Below are 13,819 nucleotides of genomic sequence, written 5' to 3'. Positions count from 1 at the left end.
GCACCTTAGGTAAGATAGGTTGGGGATTATTTGCGCCTTCTGCTCACCGATCAAGGCCAGGCTCGGTTGTGGGACGGGGAGCGAGGTCATACACACGCGCAGAGGCTTGGTTTGGCTGCCTCGCACAGCCGCCTCACAGCCCAGCCCCAGCCCTTGTCCCTCGGTCGGGATAATTATTCATTCCCGGTTCGGCGACTGACCGCGTCTACGCACGAGTCTGACCATGGTTTCATAACTTGAACAATAGAACAGAAAGAGCGTAGGGTAGGATCACGTGGAGTCGCCGCAAGCTTGCTTTAGTTCTAGATTCTTGGTTCGGATTGGATCTGCAGCGTGCCAGCTGCAGCGCAAACGCTTAGGTTGCTTTGTCATATTTGACAATATTCTCTTGCCCTGGTGTGTCTAAATCAAGGAACCTTTGGCTGGGGTACAGTAAGAAGTGCTCCGGAGAAAGCTCAGGTAACCTTGGTTTCACGAAGGACGGGAGTGCTGATGACCTCCACTGAATGAGTGGATGGGCGCCAGCTGTTCAAACTTGGGCGGCTGTGTGGATGCATTAACTCGGGGCAGCTCCAGCCCAAACAAACAGGGCGGACGGCACGCCAAAAAGCTGGTAGGCCATTGGATTGGCTTCGCAACGTCGAATGGAGAACCCGTCACTTCAGTGCCTCTGCTCTGCTCGTTACGGAAGGAAGGATTCTGGACGGTTACACACAACAGCCCTGGCTGCCTGACTTATTATTTGTTACTGGGCGGGATAGCAACTCCTTTCACTTCATGCCACTAGTACAATTAGCTCAGAGGTAATATTGAACCTTACCTTCTATTACTAAAGTTATGATGTGCAAATACTTATCTTGCTATACGAGCCGTCGCGCCTGCCACTGCCCGCGCCATTTGGTGTTTCTGACAACCTAACTGGGTATTCGTGCCTACCCAGGAGGAACAGAGGAATTAGGTTCCCCACTTCCATCTCTGGCCCCTCACCTCAGACCAGACCGTAGACAGGAAGTTGTAAAGTAATCTACAAGGACTGTGCCGCTCTTCGACACTTGAGTCTCGACTCTCGACCGAACGCTTGCTTGACACTGCCCAAAGGGTCTGCCTGCTGCGGTTGCGGGCCAGTCAGGTATTTATCGGGCGCTGGTCCGCCCCGTCTGCCCCAACTGCAGCACAGGGCGAGCCGGACTAGGGTAGGTGTGCTTGTGCAGACCCAGGCCTGCATCGCATGCAGACCAAGCACCCCAAGAGCCCAATCGCGGCCTGGCTCTGACAGACAGCCAACCACGCTCTACCATCTGGCCGACACTTGCCCCCTCATGGTCGCTGGCTGCACCCTCACTCGTCGTCGCTGCTGCCAGCACCGGCCCTCGAGCAGCCATCGAGGAGCCATCGAGCGTCCATCGCAGCGCCATCGAACATCTCGTCAAAGCATCCTACGCCGACCCGTTGAGAAAGAAGCTGGCATCGAACATACCTATGCTTGCTGCGTGCCCGAGGCTGACTCGGGGGACGAATGGCAGCCCTCATAGATCCTCCAGACGCTCTCCAGGGCGGGCCCAGCACACCCAGCACACCCACCTCAAGCCCCCCCCGCCGCCGCGACAAGCACCGCAAATCGCCATCTCTGCCCCGAATTGATTGGCCCCCGAGCGGCGAGCCACGCCCTCGTTCCTCGCCTCACCACAAACGTCATGGAGATATAGAACCTGACGGCGTCAAAGCGTCTGGCCGCAAGCACCGGCCGCCGCCTCCTCCGACCACCACCTCTCCCCCGTCATCGCCGACGAACTCCACCGCCACATCGACGACGACGATCCCCTCGCCCGTGCACGAGCGGCCCTCGCTCTCACGCTCACGGAGCATGCGTGTGCCCAACTCTTCCGTGCCTGTGCTGGCGCGGGCTGCCACGGCCCCGCAACATCGGCGCCCAACCTACGTCTACGAGGAAGACGAAGACGACGAGGACGACGACGACGACGAAGAAGACGATGACGAAGACGATGACGACGACGAGCCCCCGCCACCCCCTAGACTAGACAGCCGCCGCAACCGTAGCGAGCCGCGTCGTGACCCAAGCCCCCTTTCCGCTCACCCGCACCGCTCAACGCCAGAATCCCGCCGGTCGCTCCGAACTTCAGCCCCAGAGTCCGACGACGAAACGGGCGTAACCTACTCGTCGGATGACGAACAAGTCATCCTGCATCATCACCACCGGAAGGAAGCCCCTGTCGTCCCGCACGCTCCCCCCGTCCCCCCGGCTCCTGCAGCTCCTGCGCCTCCCCCAGTTTCGAGGTCGGTCCATGATCGCCCGAACCGGCGCCCTGAAGTGGTGTACGAGGAGGACATTGGCATCCCCGAGCGCGTGCTGAGACATACGCCGTCGTTTGCAAGACCGAGATCACCATCTCGTCACTCGTCTGCCAGACGGGATCAATATCGACGGCCGCGGGACGAGTACCGGCAGGAAAGCGCTTTCGAAGAAGACCGGTCTCGCTCACAGTCAAAAAGGTACGCGGCACTTGTCTACTGCAATCCGGTACCAAGGCCGAGCCTGGCCCGTATACTAACTCAGCTGTTAGGCCCTCCCCGAGGAAATACTATGAATCTGAAAGCTATGTCTCGAGGCCTTCTTCCTCGGTAAAGAGGTCGCACGCTGCCGAAACGTCGCACCAGACGCCGTCCCACAGCGTCAGCTCGTCAACTAGGCGCTCCATGTTTCTTGGGAACTTCTTTGGCTCTACCCTTAATCCAATGTCGGAGAAGCCCGTCAGATCGTTAGTTCCTGTCCGCTCCAATCATCTAATGTCGTTATCGTCCTAACCCAAGTCGTCTTAGCGTTGAGTGTGTCGCATGCTTGGACGAGGCCAAGCCAGTCCACAAAACGGCGAAGCTCAAGTGCGGGCACCGCATGTGCCACTCGTGCATTCGCCGAAGTTTTAAACTCTCCCTCCACGATCCGCAAAGCATGCCGCCCAAGTGCTGTACCAGCCACATTCCAATAAATGTGGTGGAGCGATTGTTTGACACCAACTTCAAGAGGCAATGGAACAACAAACTTGCCGAATACTCGACCAGAAACCGGATATACTGTCCTTCTCGGCGCTGCGACGAGTGGATTCGGCCCGAGGACATCCGCCGCGAAGACGGCCGCAAGTATGCAAAATGTAGCCGGTGTAAGACCAAGGTCTGCTGCCATTGCGGTAACAAGTGGCACTCGTCGAGGGAATGCCCCAGGGACGAAGATACCAGTCAGCTTCTCGAGCAGGCCAAGCGTGAAGGCTGGCAGCGCTGCCACCGATGCAAGTACGTTGTTGAGCTCAAAGAGGGCTGTAATCATATGACATGGTAGGTCGTCCTGCATTGGGCCCCTCCGCAGCCCCTCTCTACTTTAAATCTTACTAAACAAAACTATCTAGTCGCTGCGGCGCCGAGTTCTGCATGATATGTGGGACGAAGTGGAAGAGATGTGAATGCCCCTGGTTCAACTTCGATACCCAGGAAAGCGATCCGCTCGACCACATGCAAGTTCCCATGACGCCGCGGTCGAACCCCTTCGCGTCTGGGACCCGATTTCCTCCTACGGGTAGTGGGCCACCATCGCCCCGGGAATTTCGCACCGACAGCGGGCCGCCGCCACCACACGCAGTCCGCCCACGGCCTGTAAATTACGAGGAAGAGATGTTGCTGCGTCGGCTACAGGAACAGCGAGACGAGAAGGTTGCCCGCAGGGCCAGAACATTCGGTGGCTTTAGCGGTCACGAAGAGCCCGAGGACTACTCTCGAGGCAGGGACTACAGCAGACATAGAGGTGACGCTATGGACCGGGAAGTCCACCCCGGTCGGTCCGTAGCAGAGGAATACCATCGCCGCCCGGAGACAGTCATTGTCCCATCGCCGCCCCTGACGCATCAGCCGACGGCACCACCGGCGCCGCATTCTACCTTCGATCGATCGAATTCTGGGCTCGACTATGTTTCAGGGGTGAGCCGCGCGCGAGGGATGCGCTATGTCTCCCCTGAAAGGCGATATGCTTCTCCAGAAAGGTATCATGCCTCTTCGCCCGAAAGACGGCAGCCTCATACACCCGACATTTGGCAGAGTCAGTCACGCAACCCGTCACGCAATGCTTCGCGCCCCCCGTCAGCAGAAAGGCGACCACCTCTCGCAGCTGAGACGTGGCCGGCTCCGTCAATAGAGAGACGACGGTATGCGTCACCTGAAAGAAGTCGGCCACCGTCAGCCGAGAAACGGCGAGCCCCCGAGAGGCCACGAACTTCGTCGCTTGAGAGGCGCCTTGCGGGCCGGTTTGGCAATACGGATAGCAGGCAGACGGCAGCCACCACTGTTGGTCTGATGGGTCCCGTGGCTTCTATGAGCCACGTTGGGATAATGGGCCCCGTGGCTGTGATGGAACCCATGGGCGTCATGAGTTCGACCAGAGCGCCTCCTCCACCTTCACGCGCCGCTACTCACCCGCTCGGACCTCCCTTGCCTCAGGCCCCCGCCCCTCCGCCTGCGGTGCCTATGGTACCCACCTCGAGAAGGAAGCCAATAGGGGAAGAAGATGTCTATGTCAGCAGCAGGCACGCAAGATCTGCAGAATGGCCTGTCACCCCTGGGCGGGCTCATCAAGAGCCTGAAGGAACTAGCGGATCGCCGCATGCGCCGTCGGTGAAGAGACGGCCCCCTAAAGCCAACCGGGTTCACAAGCAGGACGGGCCTACCGCGTCGATGCTCGCGGGAATTTCAGGGCCGGGAAGAGGCCCGGACCGTGTCACAGAATGGAGGTTATATGTTGAACCTGGCGAGCCCGAGGGGAAGGAGTCTCCTGCAGTATCATGAAATTTTCAAACAGGCCCGGATTTCCATGATTAAGAAGATCGGTTTACTGTTGACTGGGCAGAGAAGATATACAGGACTATGGTGTTACGATGGGCTGAACTAGTCGGGTAATTGTATATTTTTGTCTGTGATGCTATCTTGGGTGAGTCCTTTCAGCAGCCCCTGTGGGCGGGTTTCTCGATGAATATCTGTAACAACACTTACTATGTCGTCATGTGTGGTAACGCAATTGGAATAATGACGACGAAATTTGGCAGCTAGTCAGATCTGTTATACATGATATTGAGAGCTAAATAACGGTATGCGAAAATGCAAACAGGCTTAACACAAGGGGCGGTATGTCACTTGTATCTTATTACTTCAACCCCATACTTCACGGTCTTCTTTGAGTGTCCCGCTCTGTAATATCAAAGCATTCAATCATTTTTACATTTCTCTCTCTTCGTGTTGCTGATATTACATACTTGAACTGTAGGACTGTAGGTGCTATGAGGTACATTCTGCAGTACAATCAACCTTATCGAGAAATGCCGAAAGTATTAAACGGCGAGAGAGAACCCAAACAAACATCTTGGGCAAGGTGAACCCCGCCCGGTATTTTTCGACGTACAGTATCCACAGTCTCCGTGTTCATGACTCACATCAAGCGGGAAGGATGAACCTTTCATTTTGGTATCTGGAGATCCCCTTTCTTTTTCTTTATCAGCCCGCTCCCTCCCTCCATCTAGGGATGTATGTATACAAAGATATCCGCTGCCTTTCTCAACAATCGCAAGATGTTTACTTGCTTAAAAACAGCTGCGTGGCGCAGTGGAAGCGCGCCGGGCTCATAACCCGGAGGTCACTCGATCGAAGCGAGCCGCTGCTATACAGTTCATAATATTTTGATTTAATTTCTTCTTTTTTGCCCTTTTTCAAGACCCGGTTTCCTTTCCCCTCGGCTTTTTTCTTTTTTCTTTTTTCTTTTCTCTTTTCTCTTTCTTTTAGAACTAGTCTCCACCTCTTTCTCTCTCATTTGTTTCTTTCTTTTTAAAGCCTGAATATCAGATTCCGATAGTTTGTATGTCCTCTTCTCCACCTACGTACATACATAGGTGAAGAATAAAAGTTAATTTATTTATTTGTCAACTCTGCCGATGAGCTACCTCAACATGTTAGGTTTATCAAAGTAGTGAAATATGATAACAAGGCTCAAAACATGAACGTGGTGTGTACGCGTTGAGCACCGCACGTAAATATATTCCTCTCGATCTCTCCTCGTTGATACTTCCTTTCGATTATGTTTACTAGGAGACCCTTTTGTCTCCGTTTCCAATGATTTATCGAAAGATTTCTTGGTAGCTAGGTGCCAAATATTACTCCCAGACAGACACAATCAAAACAGCACAATTTCTTGCTGTGATGACTTTTCTTTCACGCCGCGCAACTTTTACGAACCTCGAGATACTAGGCCCGCAAAATAGAAAATGCACATATGACACGAAGAGACAACCCATTTGTATTTATATCGGCACTCCTCGAGTCAGAGAGAGAGAACCCATTACCGCCTACATAAAACACACCCCCCGAACCCCCTAAGCCGCCCCAGATCACCTCTTGACCCTCTTGGTCGGCCTCGCGTTCTTGGCCATCTTCTGCTCCTTGATCTGGCGGGCCTTGCGGATGTCGACAGCCGACTTGAGCTCGCGCTTGCTGCCCTCGCCGTTGCGGTACTTGCCGACGCGGTTCTCCTTGGCCTCGGCGACGCGCTTCTTGCGGATGTGATAGTCGTCGCGGAACTTGTCGGCGTCCTTGGGGGCGCGCTCCGCGTTGTGCTTGAAGCGGGTGACGCCGGGCTGGGCGCTAAAGTTGCGGACGTGGTTGGGCTTCTCGGCCTCGCCCACGTGAGGGCGGCTGACGCGTTGCGCCTTGCGCCACTTGTCGAACCGGCCGCTCTGGAAGCTGGCCGCAATCTTGACGCCGCTCTCGCCGCGTATCATCTTGGCGCCGCGAGAGCCGTCGTCGTCGTTGACGCGCGCCACGTACTTGCTCTGCTTCTTGTCCCAACGCAACTTGGCCCGCGTCGGCATGCCAAACGTCTTGGCGCCGTCGTCGTTGGTTAGGTCCATGGCCACGTCGCGCGCCGCCTCGATGAAGCTGGCGTTCTGCGAGCCCGAGTGCACGCCATATGCCCGCTCCTCAGCCGCGCTGTTTGTGCGCGGCAAGTATGACATGAACACCTCTGGGTCCTCGAATGTCGACCTCCCCTTCCTGGATACTGCCGTCTTGGAAACCGTGACTTCAACTTCGTCGTCGCTGTCGTCATTATCGTTCTCATAGTCATCGTATTTGCCAGAGCCTTCGTTGCCGACCTTAACATCACCCTCCTCCCCAAACTCTTCGAATTCATTCTCGCCTGCTTCAGACGACGAGTCATACTCGATGGCGTCCTCGGCGTCGTCGTCATCCATCTTGGTCTTTCGAAGCGGCATCTTTGCCCTGATACTCCGTATGACTTCGGCTGCCTTGTTCCGAGTTGATTTGCCTTTGGGGCCAAGCTCAAAAACTGTTTCTTGCGGCTTGAACAGACTGATTTTGGTGAGCAGGCTATCCCGGGCCTCTTCGGCATGGGCAGCGTCGTCTCCAAAAAGCGGGTGAAGTTGTGCCCAGCTTCTCGTTGACATTATTTCACGAGCCCTCTTCGCGCTCGAGCTTGCGGCAGAGTTGCGCGTCCTCATGTACAGCTTCTCGGCCTTGACCGACACGCCCCGGAGCGCTCTGATGTCATCACTTTCGTCGAGCACCTTTTTTACCCACTCCACATTTGACTCAACGTCGTTTCTCTTCAATGTGCCGATGACAACGTCTTGGGCAAAGGAATGGTCTTTTGTATCCTGGCCAACAACCAGCCTCCTGCCAAGGAAGAGCTGCAAGTCGACAAGATAGGGGAGATCAACATCCCGAACCAGGCCGAAAGCCCAACCACGTTGGCCAGCACGAGCTGTTCGACCAACGCGATGAACGAAGATCTTGGGTTGAGGAGGAAAGTCGTAGTTGATGACATTGGCGAGAACTGGAATATCGATACCACGGGCTGCCACGTCTGTCACGACAAGAATGTTCGACCTTCCCCTGCGGAAGTCATCGACTTGCATCATACGGGCAGTCTGGTCAAGCGAACCGTATACGTAGGACACAGCAAAACCTGCGTGCCGTAGCAGCTGTGTAAGATAGTCGACGTGATGCTTTGTGGCGGTGAAGATAATTGTCGAATGCTCCGTCGGCTTTTCCTTTGGATTGGGCCTATCAGGGCCGCGCTTCCTTTTCTTGGAGTGGTCCTCTTCCTCGTTCCTGACGCCTGCCGGGAGCCCCATGGGCATCTTGATCACGTCGTGAAGAATATGGAGGAGGGCGCCCTCTTTTTCACCCCCTTTAATTGAAAAGAAGGCACTCTCGAGGTCGGGGGACACTTTGGTCTCGGCATCGAGCCTGACTAGGCTAGGGTCTTGCAGACCTGCTCTAGCAAACTCGACGAGAGACGACGGGAGGGTGGCGGAAAATAGCAGCGTCTGCCGGGACGGTGGTAAGGCGTGCAGAATCTCTGTAAGCTGGGCGGCGAAGCCCATCTCGAAAAGGCGATCGGCTTCGTCAAAGACGACGTATTTGATGGAGGAGAGATTCAGTCCCATCTCAACCTTCAAATGTAGGAAACGACCGGGGGTTGCGATGATAATGTCGGGATTGGCCGTCATGAGGCCGAACTGCTCCTCCAAGCTGTCACCTCCGACAACCAGGACAGCCTTCAGGTCGGTTCCCTTGCCGAACTCCTTGACGACCTTCAACGTTTGCAGGGCGAGCTCGCGTGACGGCGAGAGGATGAGGGCTCTGGCGCCGACCCTGGGGCTGTGGCCCTTGAGACGTTCAATCATGGGGATGACGAAGGCAGCTGTCTTTCCGGAACCTGTCCTGGCCATGCCCACGACATCCTTTCGATCGAGAACTAGGGGGATTGCCTTCCGCTGGATGGGCGTTGGGACCTGGTAGCCCTTCTTGGTGATGGCCTTCAAGACGTTGGTGCTGAGCCCTGCGTGGAGGAGGAAATGTGTGAGTTCCACATCCCATCTTCATCTTCCTGGGGAAGAGGAGTTCGCAACTTACCCATTGCCTGGAAACCGCCGCCCTTCTTGGCCGACTTGCCCGGCGCATTCGACGCTTTCCTGTTGGAGCTCCTCTGGCGCGAGGCAATGAAGGCCTCGTCGCCATCGTCTTCCCAGCCGCCGTCGCCGCCATTGCCGTTACCGCCTAACAAGTCGTTGAAGTCGAGGTCGAGGGCCGAAGCTGCTACCTTTTTCTTGTTTTTTCCGTTTTTTCCAAAGCCGGCCGGTACTTCGTCGTCGTCGCCGTCGTCGACATACAAGTCGTCTGCAATGTCGACTTCATTCTCGGACCGTGCTGGAGACGGGCTTCGTCTCGGCATCGTGTACGAGCGCGGCTGTTTTGTTGGGAAAGTTCAGTACAGAGTCGCCAATTTCTCTCCGTTCTACACTAAGCAATTGTAGGTACTAGGTACCGTACCTGGCTTTTTCTTCTCTCAGGGAAGCCAAACCCACTCGTCGCGCAATTGGCTAGTCCCACCAATTTTTTTCCTTAACGGGGACTTCTTAAACTTCACTTATCGCTTATCGCTTATCGCCGCCTGCAAGCTGCGGGGGCGTTAGGTACTTCAACCACTTGTCACGTACTACTGTATGTACAGTGCAATAACTCCCGCCTACCGCTGCGGTCACTCATCTTCCTTCAACATCACACGTCCGCATGACTAAACACTCGGCCATCAATTCTCGACTGCCTCTCTGCCGCTGCGCTGTCCCAGGCACTTTTCGAGACGAAGATATAAACCGCAGGGCAAAATGGCGACCAAGAAAGATGAGACCAAGCAGGAAGAGCCGGTCGACGATCGAGACGCCTTGGAGGTGTTGGAGTCGGAGGCCAAGGAGTGGGAGAAGGTGGGCTCAGATTCCCATCATTATCTGCTTCGCCAAGTTTGATCTTGTTGCTGACCATTTCAGGACGCCGAAATCGACCGGATTCTGAAAGAATTCAGACTCGATGCGTACGTTTTACCGACGCCCATCCTGCTCTCTAGCTTACCCCGTTGTGACACCTAGTCCCCCCCCTCTGCTGCCGCGCGCAACGCCTTTGCGACTTGCAGCCTAGCTGACACTCGCAAAACAGATATGCCGTCTTGGGACTGAAGCCTGGCGTCCCCGAATCAGACATCAAGAACATGTACCGCAAAAAGTCGTTGCTGATCCATCCAGACAAGACTAAGAATCCGCTGGCGCCGGATGCCTTCGACCGTCTCAAGAAAGCCCAGACGGAGCTCATGGACGAGAAGCACCGCCAGACGCTGGACGAAGCCATTGCGGACGCGCGCATGCTGCTGATGCGCGAGAACAAGTGGAACGTGGACAGCCCCGAGCTGCGGACCCCCGAGTTCGACAAGAAGTGGCGCGAGAAGACGGTCGAGGTGCTGATCGACAACGAGAAGCGCCGCCAGCGCCAGCTGCGCGCCCAGATGCAGGAGGAGGGCCGCGAGCAGCGCCGCGCCGACGAGGAGCTCGAGGTGCGCAAGCGCAAGCGCCAGCACGAGGTGGACTGGGAGGCCACCCGCGACCAGCGCATCGACAGCTGGCGCCAATTCCAGAAGGGCAAGACTGGCGGCGACGGCGACAAGAAGAAAAAGAAGAAGCTGAAGCCCATTGGCTGAAATTCATTAACCGCCTCGACTCGGAATGGACTGAGGGTGCAATGACGCCCCCAACCTGGTTTCCCTCCCCCCTTTCTCCCACACCCCTCCCATCCCCTCTTCTTCCTTCCCGGCATCGACTTGCCCTATTATGCCAGCTGGTCGCAGTCTGGTTACTCAAGCTTTTTACGCTTGTCCGCTGCACGAAATCTTGTGAGTTGAACTTTTTGAGGAAATGTACACACTGGGAGAAATGGGGAATGAATACTTTTGGTTTTTCTTTTAGTCTGACCAAATTAGCTTAACGAAGATCTCGCCAGACTATACCGTACGGAACCGGTCTTTAAGACAAGTCTGGTTTTTTTCCCAACCTGCCGATCCGGTCCGGCAAATGATTATTATCACGAAGGCCTCTTCTTCGTCTTGGCAAAACGGTCTGTTCTTCTTGTCGAGGATTGTGAATTGTGCTTTCCTTTCCATTTATTAACTCTTCTCTCTACAGCCGTGAAGCTCTATCAGAGCAAGAGTATTGTGACTGATGTCACCTACTTGTTGATGTGGATGAACACAGACATCGCCACTTCACGCTGCATGATGCATGTTTGACATGATGATTATTCAAAATTCACGTGAAATATTCTGGACGAATCTATCGAACTGGAAATTGTCAAAGTATACCCCTAAACAAAAGCCCCAGGCGCCTAAATACTTTTTTTATTTGTGGCCCCGTGGTAAAGCTCACCGTGGTGCATGCTTCTTCTTGTACTGTATAAACCTCGCCAGGTTCAGCACAGCCTCGTCCGCCTTTGTCCTCAGCTCCTCAAAGGCCCTCTTGTCAACACCTTTAGCGATGATCTTGAGCCTCGGCAGCAATTCTTGCAGATGCTGCAGGAAGTTGTCCTTCCAAAACACCTCCTTATCGTACGCCTGCTCCTCGTCGGCGTACATGTCAAATAGCTGGTTCAACATCTCGATGATTTCGGCGGGCGGCGCCACGTCGTTGGTGTTGGCTAGGCGTGACATGAAGGCGACGCCAATCTCGCGGTTGACGTCGATGGAAGCGGGAGCGCGAGCAAGACAGCCCAACACGCCGATGCACTTGACGCCTAGGCTCTGAAGCGGATCGTCGTCTCCGCAGTCGCACCCGCAGTGACCCTCATCCCCGCCCTCGTCGTGGTGCTCGAGCCCCTTGGACGCCTGGTAGAGTGCCATGAACTTGCGGTGCTGGGTCCCGTCAGAAGGAGTGTCCCCAGACAGACTCCGCGCGATGGCCCATGCAAGGCTCGTCACTAGCGTGGCCAACGTTATGTCTGCGTTGTCCGAGTCGAGGATCGGGGTGATGGTCTTTTGCCAAATCTTCTTCGCTGCCGGGGCCCAGACGTCAAAGACGTGGGCGTTCTCCCCCTCGGCGAAGTCGATCATGGATATGGTCCATGCGATGTTGTTCAAGGCCGACAAGGCCTGGATTTGGATGGCTACAGTCTCGTCGCTATCTGCGGAAGCACTCGAGAGCCGGATGAGTTGCGGGAGAGCCTTCTGTATCAGCTCTCGCAACGTGGGCAGGTCGTCGAGGCCGGCGGCGTCTGGAACAGAGTCATCGCCGCCCGTGACTAGGTCCATATCCTCGTCAAGGTCGTCGTCGTCGTCGTCGTCATCCGAACCAGCCTCATCCTTGTCATCTTGGTCTGAGTCGTCCTTCTCGTGGCCCCCATCGACATCCATCGCATCATCATCGTCCGCCTCGGCCACCGCGTCCACGTCAATGTCCGCAGCCTCATCACCTATTCCGTTCCATTCCTCATCTTTTGACTTGCCGGCTGCGCCAGGTTGGGGACGGTTACCCTTCTCGAGCGTGTTCTGCAGGTCTGTGCCGATGGATGCCAGGATCTCCAAAGCTACTTGCGCAATCTCGGGGTTGCTGGTTTTGAGGCTGCCGTTGCTGGAGGACACCTGCTCCAGCTCCTGGGACAGGCTCGGGACTAGGATCGCATCGTAGGCGCCATCCTTGCCCGGACTGTGATCGAGCCACTGTAGTGACGAGAAGACGTTATGGAGCACGCCGCAGGCCAGCACTGCTCTCACACCACCGCCCGTCTTGAATTTTAGGAGCTCGTCGTAGCACCGCGTCTCTTGGTCATCGGTGAGGGCCTGTCCGAGCGGCAGGTTGTCTTCGGACAAGACCATTAGACAGGAGAGGGTCTCCTCGAAGATTTCCTGTGGCACTAGGTCTGAGGCAACTAGGCGGAAGAGGAACCGCAGAATCGTCGGATTTGCGACGACGGCGTCGAGAATCTCATCCCGGGCCAGCGCAATGGGGGTGAGAAGGGCGATCAAGGAGCTGGTAATCTCCCAGACGAGGCGCTGCTGGGCCTTGAGCAGCTTTCCAAAGGGCTGTTCAGTTGCAGTGAGGGTCTTGATGATCTGACGGTCAAGTGTTAGTCAAGCGTGCGCCCATCAGTGTTTCGTCTTATCTGGGCTCGGCAGCGGCTGAACAGGAGCGAGCTCACCGATTTTGCGGCATGCTCGATGGCAGTCAGAATGTCGAGTCTGTACAAATGAACACAGAAGTCGGCCTCCTCCTCTTGCACGAGGACCTTGAGAATCTCCCAGCCGGCTGCTCTGCTGTCGGGGCTGGCGTCAGTGAGAGTCTCGGTGAGGACAACGTGCACGACTTGTTCGCGAAGGAGCAGCTTTCGGCATTTTGTATCGTGGACTATGTTGGCAATAGCTCTCGCCGCAGCCGTGCGTGACTTGGCTTCGGGACTCTTGAGATCCTTGATGACGGGGAGAATCCGGGCTTCGCGAAGTGCCGCGAGCTCAGGATCGGATAGCGGCTTGACGGGCTTGGCGATGGGGTCAGAGCGAAGTGCCCTCGCCTTGTTATTCCGATTGGATTTTCCCATTTTTTTGCTTCTCTTTGGTTATCCAAATGAATAATGGCACTGGTACTGAGTCGTGTTTCCGTATTGTTTCTTGGGTCTATATACCGATGAAAATAAAAATTCTGGCATCAATCGACACGCACTTGGTTGACCAGCGCAAAAAAAAAAAAACCTCCCCGCCCTCGACCCCGCCAAAAAAGACCAGCCATTTCGTCCCACAACCAGGAACCCCATGCACAGTAAAATCAGGGGTCTGAGATGGATGTGGGGCCTGGGGGTACCCAGTGGGTCGATCTGCGCCGCTACGTTGACATCTTACTGCGTCGAAGGCCAGCGCGAGAGACCGCCAACGGTTAGGAAGCTC

The 13,819-nt window shown here is 55.6% G+C and overlaps 4 protein-coding genes across 4 annotated transcripts; 2 read left to right on the top strand and 2 right to left on the bottom strand.

Annotated features, from left to right (window-relative positions):
• The first annotated feature begins 2,646 nt into the window (after positions 1-2,646).
• On the top strand, positions 2,647-5,000 carry B0T26DRAFT_206367 (uncharacterized protein). Its single transcript, XM_060433772.1, has 3 exons — positions 2,647-2,777; positions 2,846-3,348; positions 3,420-5,000. Exons 2-3 carry the CDS (start codon positions 2,912-2,914, stop codon positions 4,843-4,845), a joined length of 1,863 nt encoding a protein of 620 aa, XP_060298106.1. The 5' UTR covers positions 2,647-2,777; positions 2,846-2,911; the 3' UTR covers positions 4,846-5,000.
• A 1,434-nt stretch (positions 5,001-6,434) lies between these two features.
• On the bottom strand, positions 6,435-9,301 carry B0T26DRAFT_642672 (P-loop containing nucleoside triphosphate hydrolase protein; the record flags this gene model as incomplete). The annotated part of the gene is made up of 2 exons (XM_060437466.1): positions 6,435-8,908; positions 8,983-9,301. The coding sequence occupies 2 exons, from the start codon at positions 9,299-9,301 to the stop codon at positions 6,435-6,437; spliced, it is 2,793 nt and encodes a 930-aa protein (XP_060298105.1).
• A 433-nt stretch (positions 9,302-9,734) lies between these two features.
• B0T26DRAFT_673914 (uncharacterized protein) lies at positions 9,735-10,594 on the top strand (the record flags this gene model as incomplete). Its single annotated transcript, XM_060439652.1, has 3 exons — positions 9,735-9,830; positions 9,894-9,937; positions 10,060-10,594. The coding sequence occupies 3 exons, from the start codon at positions 9,735-9,737 to the stop codon at positions 10,592-10,594; spliced, it is 675 nt and encodes a 224-aa protein (XP_060298104.1).
• A 717-nt stretch (positions 10,595-11,311) lies between these two features.
• B0T26DRAFT_850654 (uncharacterized protein) lies at positions 11,312-13,612 on the bottom strand (the record flags this gene model as incomplete). The annotated part of the gene is made up of 2 exons (XM_060447638.1): positions 13,081-13,612; positions 11,312-12,994 (listed from the first exon to the last, which is right to left on the bottom strand). Exons 1-2 carry the CDS (start codon positions 13,474-13,476, stop codon positions 11,312-11,314), a joined length of 2,079 nt encoding a protein of 692 aa, XP_060298103.1. The 5' UTR covers positions 13,477-13,612.
• Between the last annotated feature and the right edge of the window lie 207 nt (positions 13,613-13,819).

Source organism: Lasiosphaeria miniovina (genome assembly GCF_030549165.1).
Source record: "Lasiosphaeria miniovina strain SMH2392-1A chromosome Unknown B0T26scaffold_3, whole genome shotgun sequence".
Lineage (NCBI taxonomy): Eukaryota > Fungi > Ascomycota > Sordariomycetes > Sordariales > Lasiosphaeriaceae > Lasiosphaeria > Lasiosphaeria miniovina.
This window is presented reverse-complemented; position numbering and strand designations above follow the sequence as displayed.

Excerpts from the sequence above, each read along its gene's own strand:
- B0T26DRAFT_206367 (XM_060433772.1), top strand. The coding sequence starts at position 2,912 with ATGTGCCACTCGTGCATTCGCCGAAGTTTTAAACTCTCCCTCCACGAT. Across the intron at positions 3,349-3,419 it reads GGCTGTAATCATATGACATG|TCGCTGCGGCGCCGAGTTCT; the intron begins GTAGGTCGTCCT and ends AAAACTATCTAG.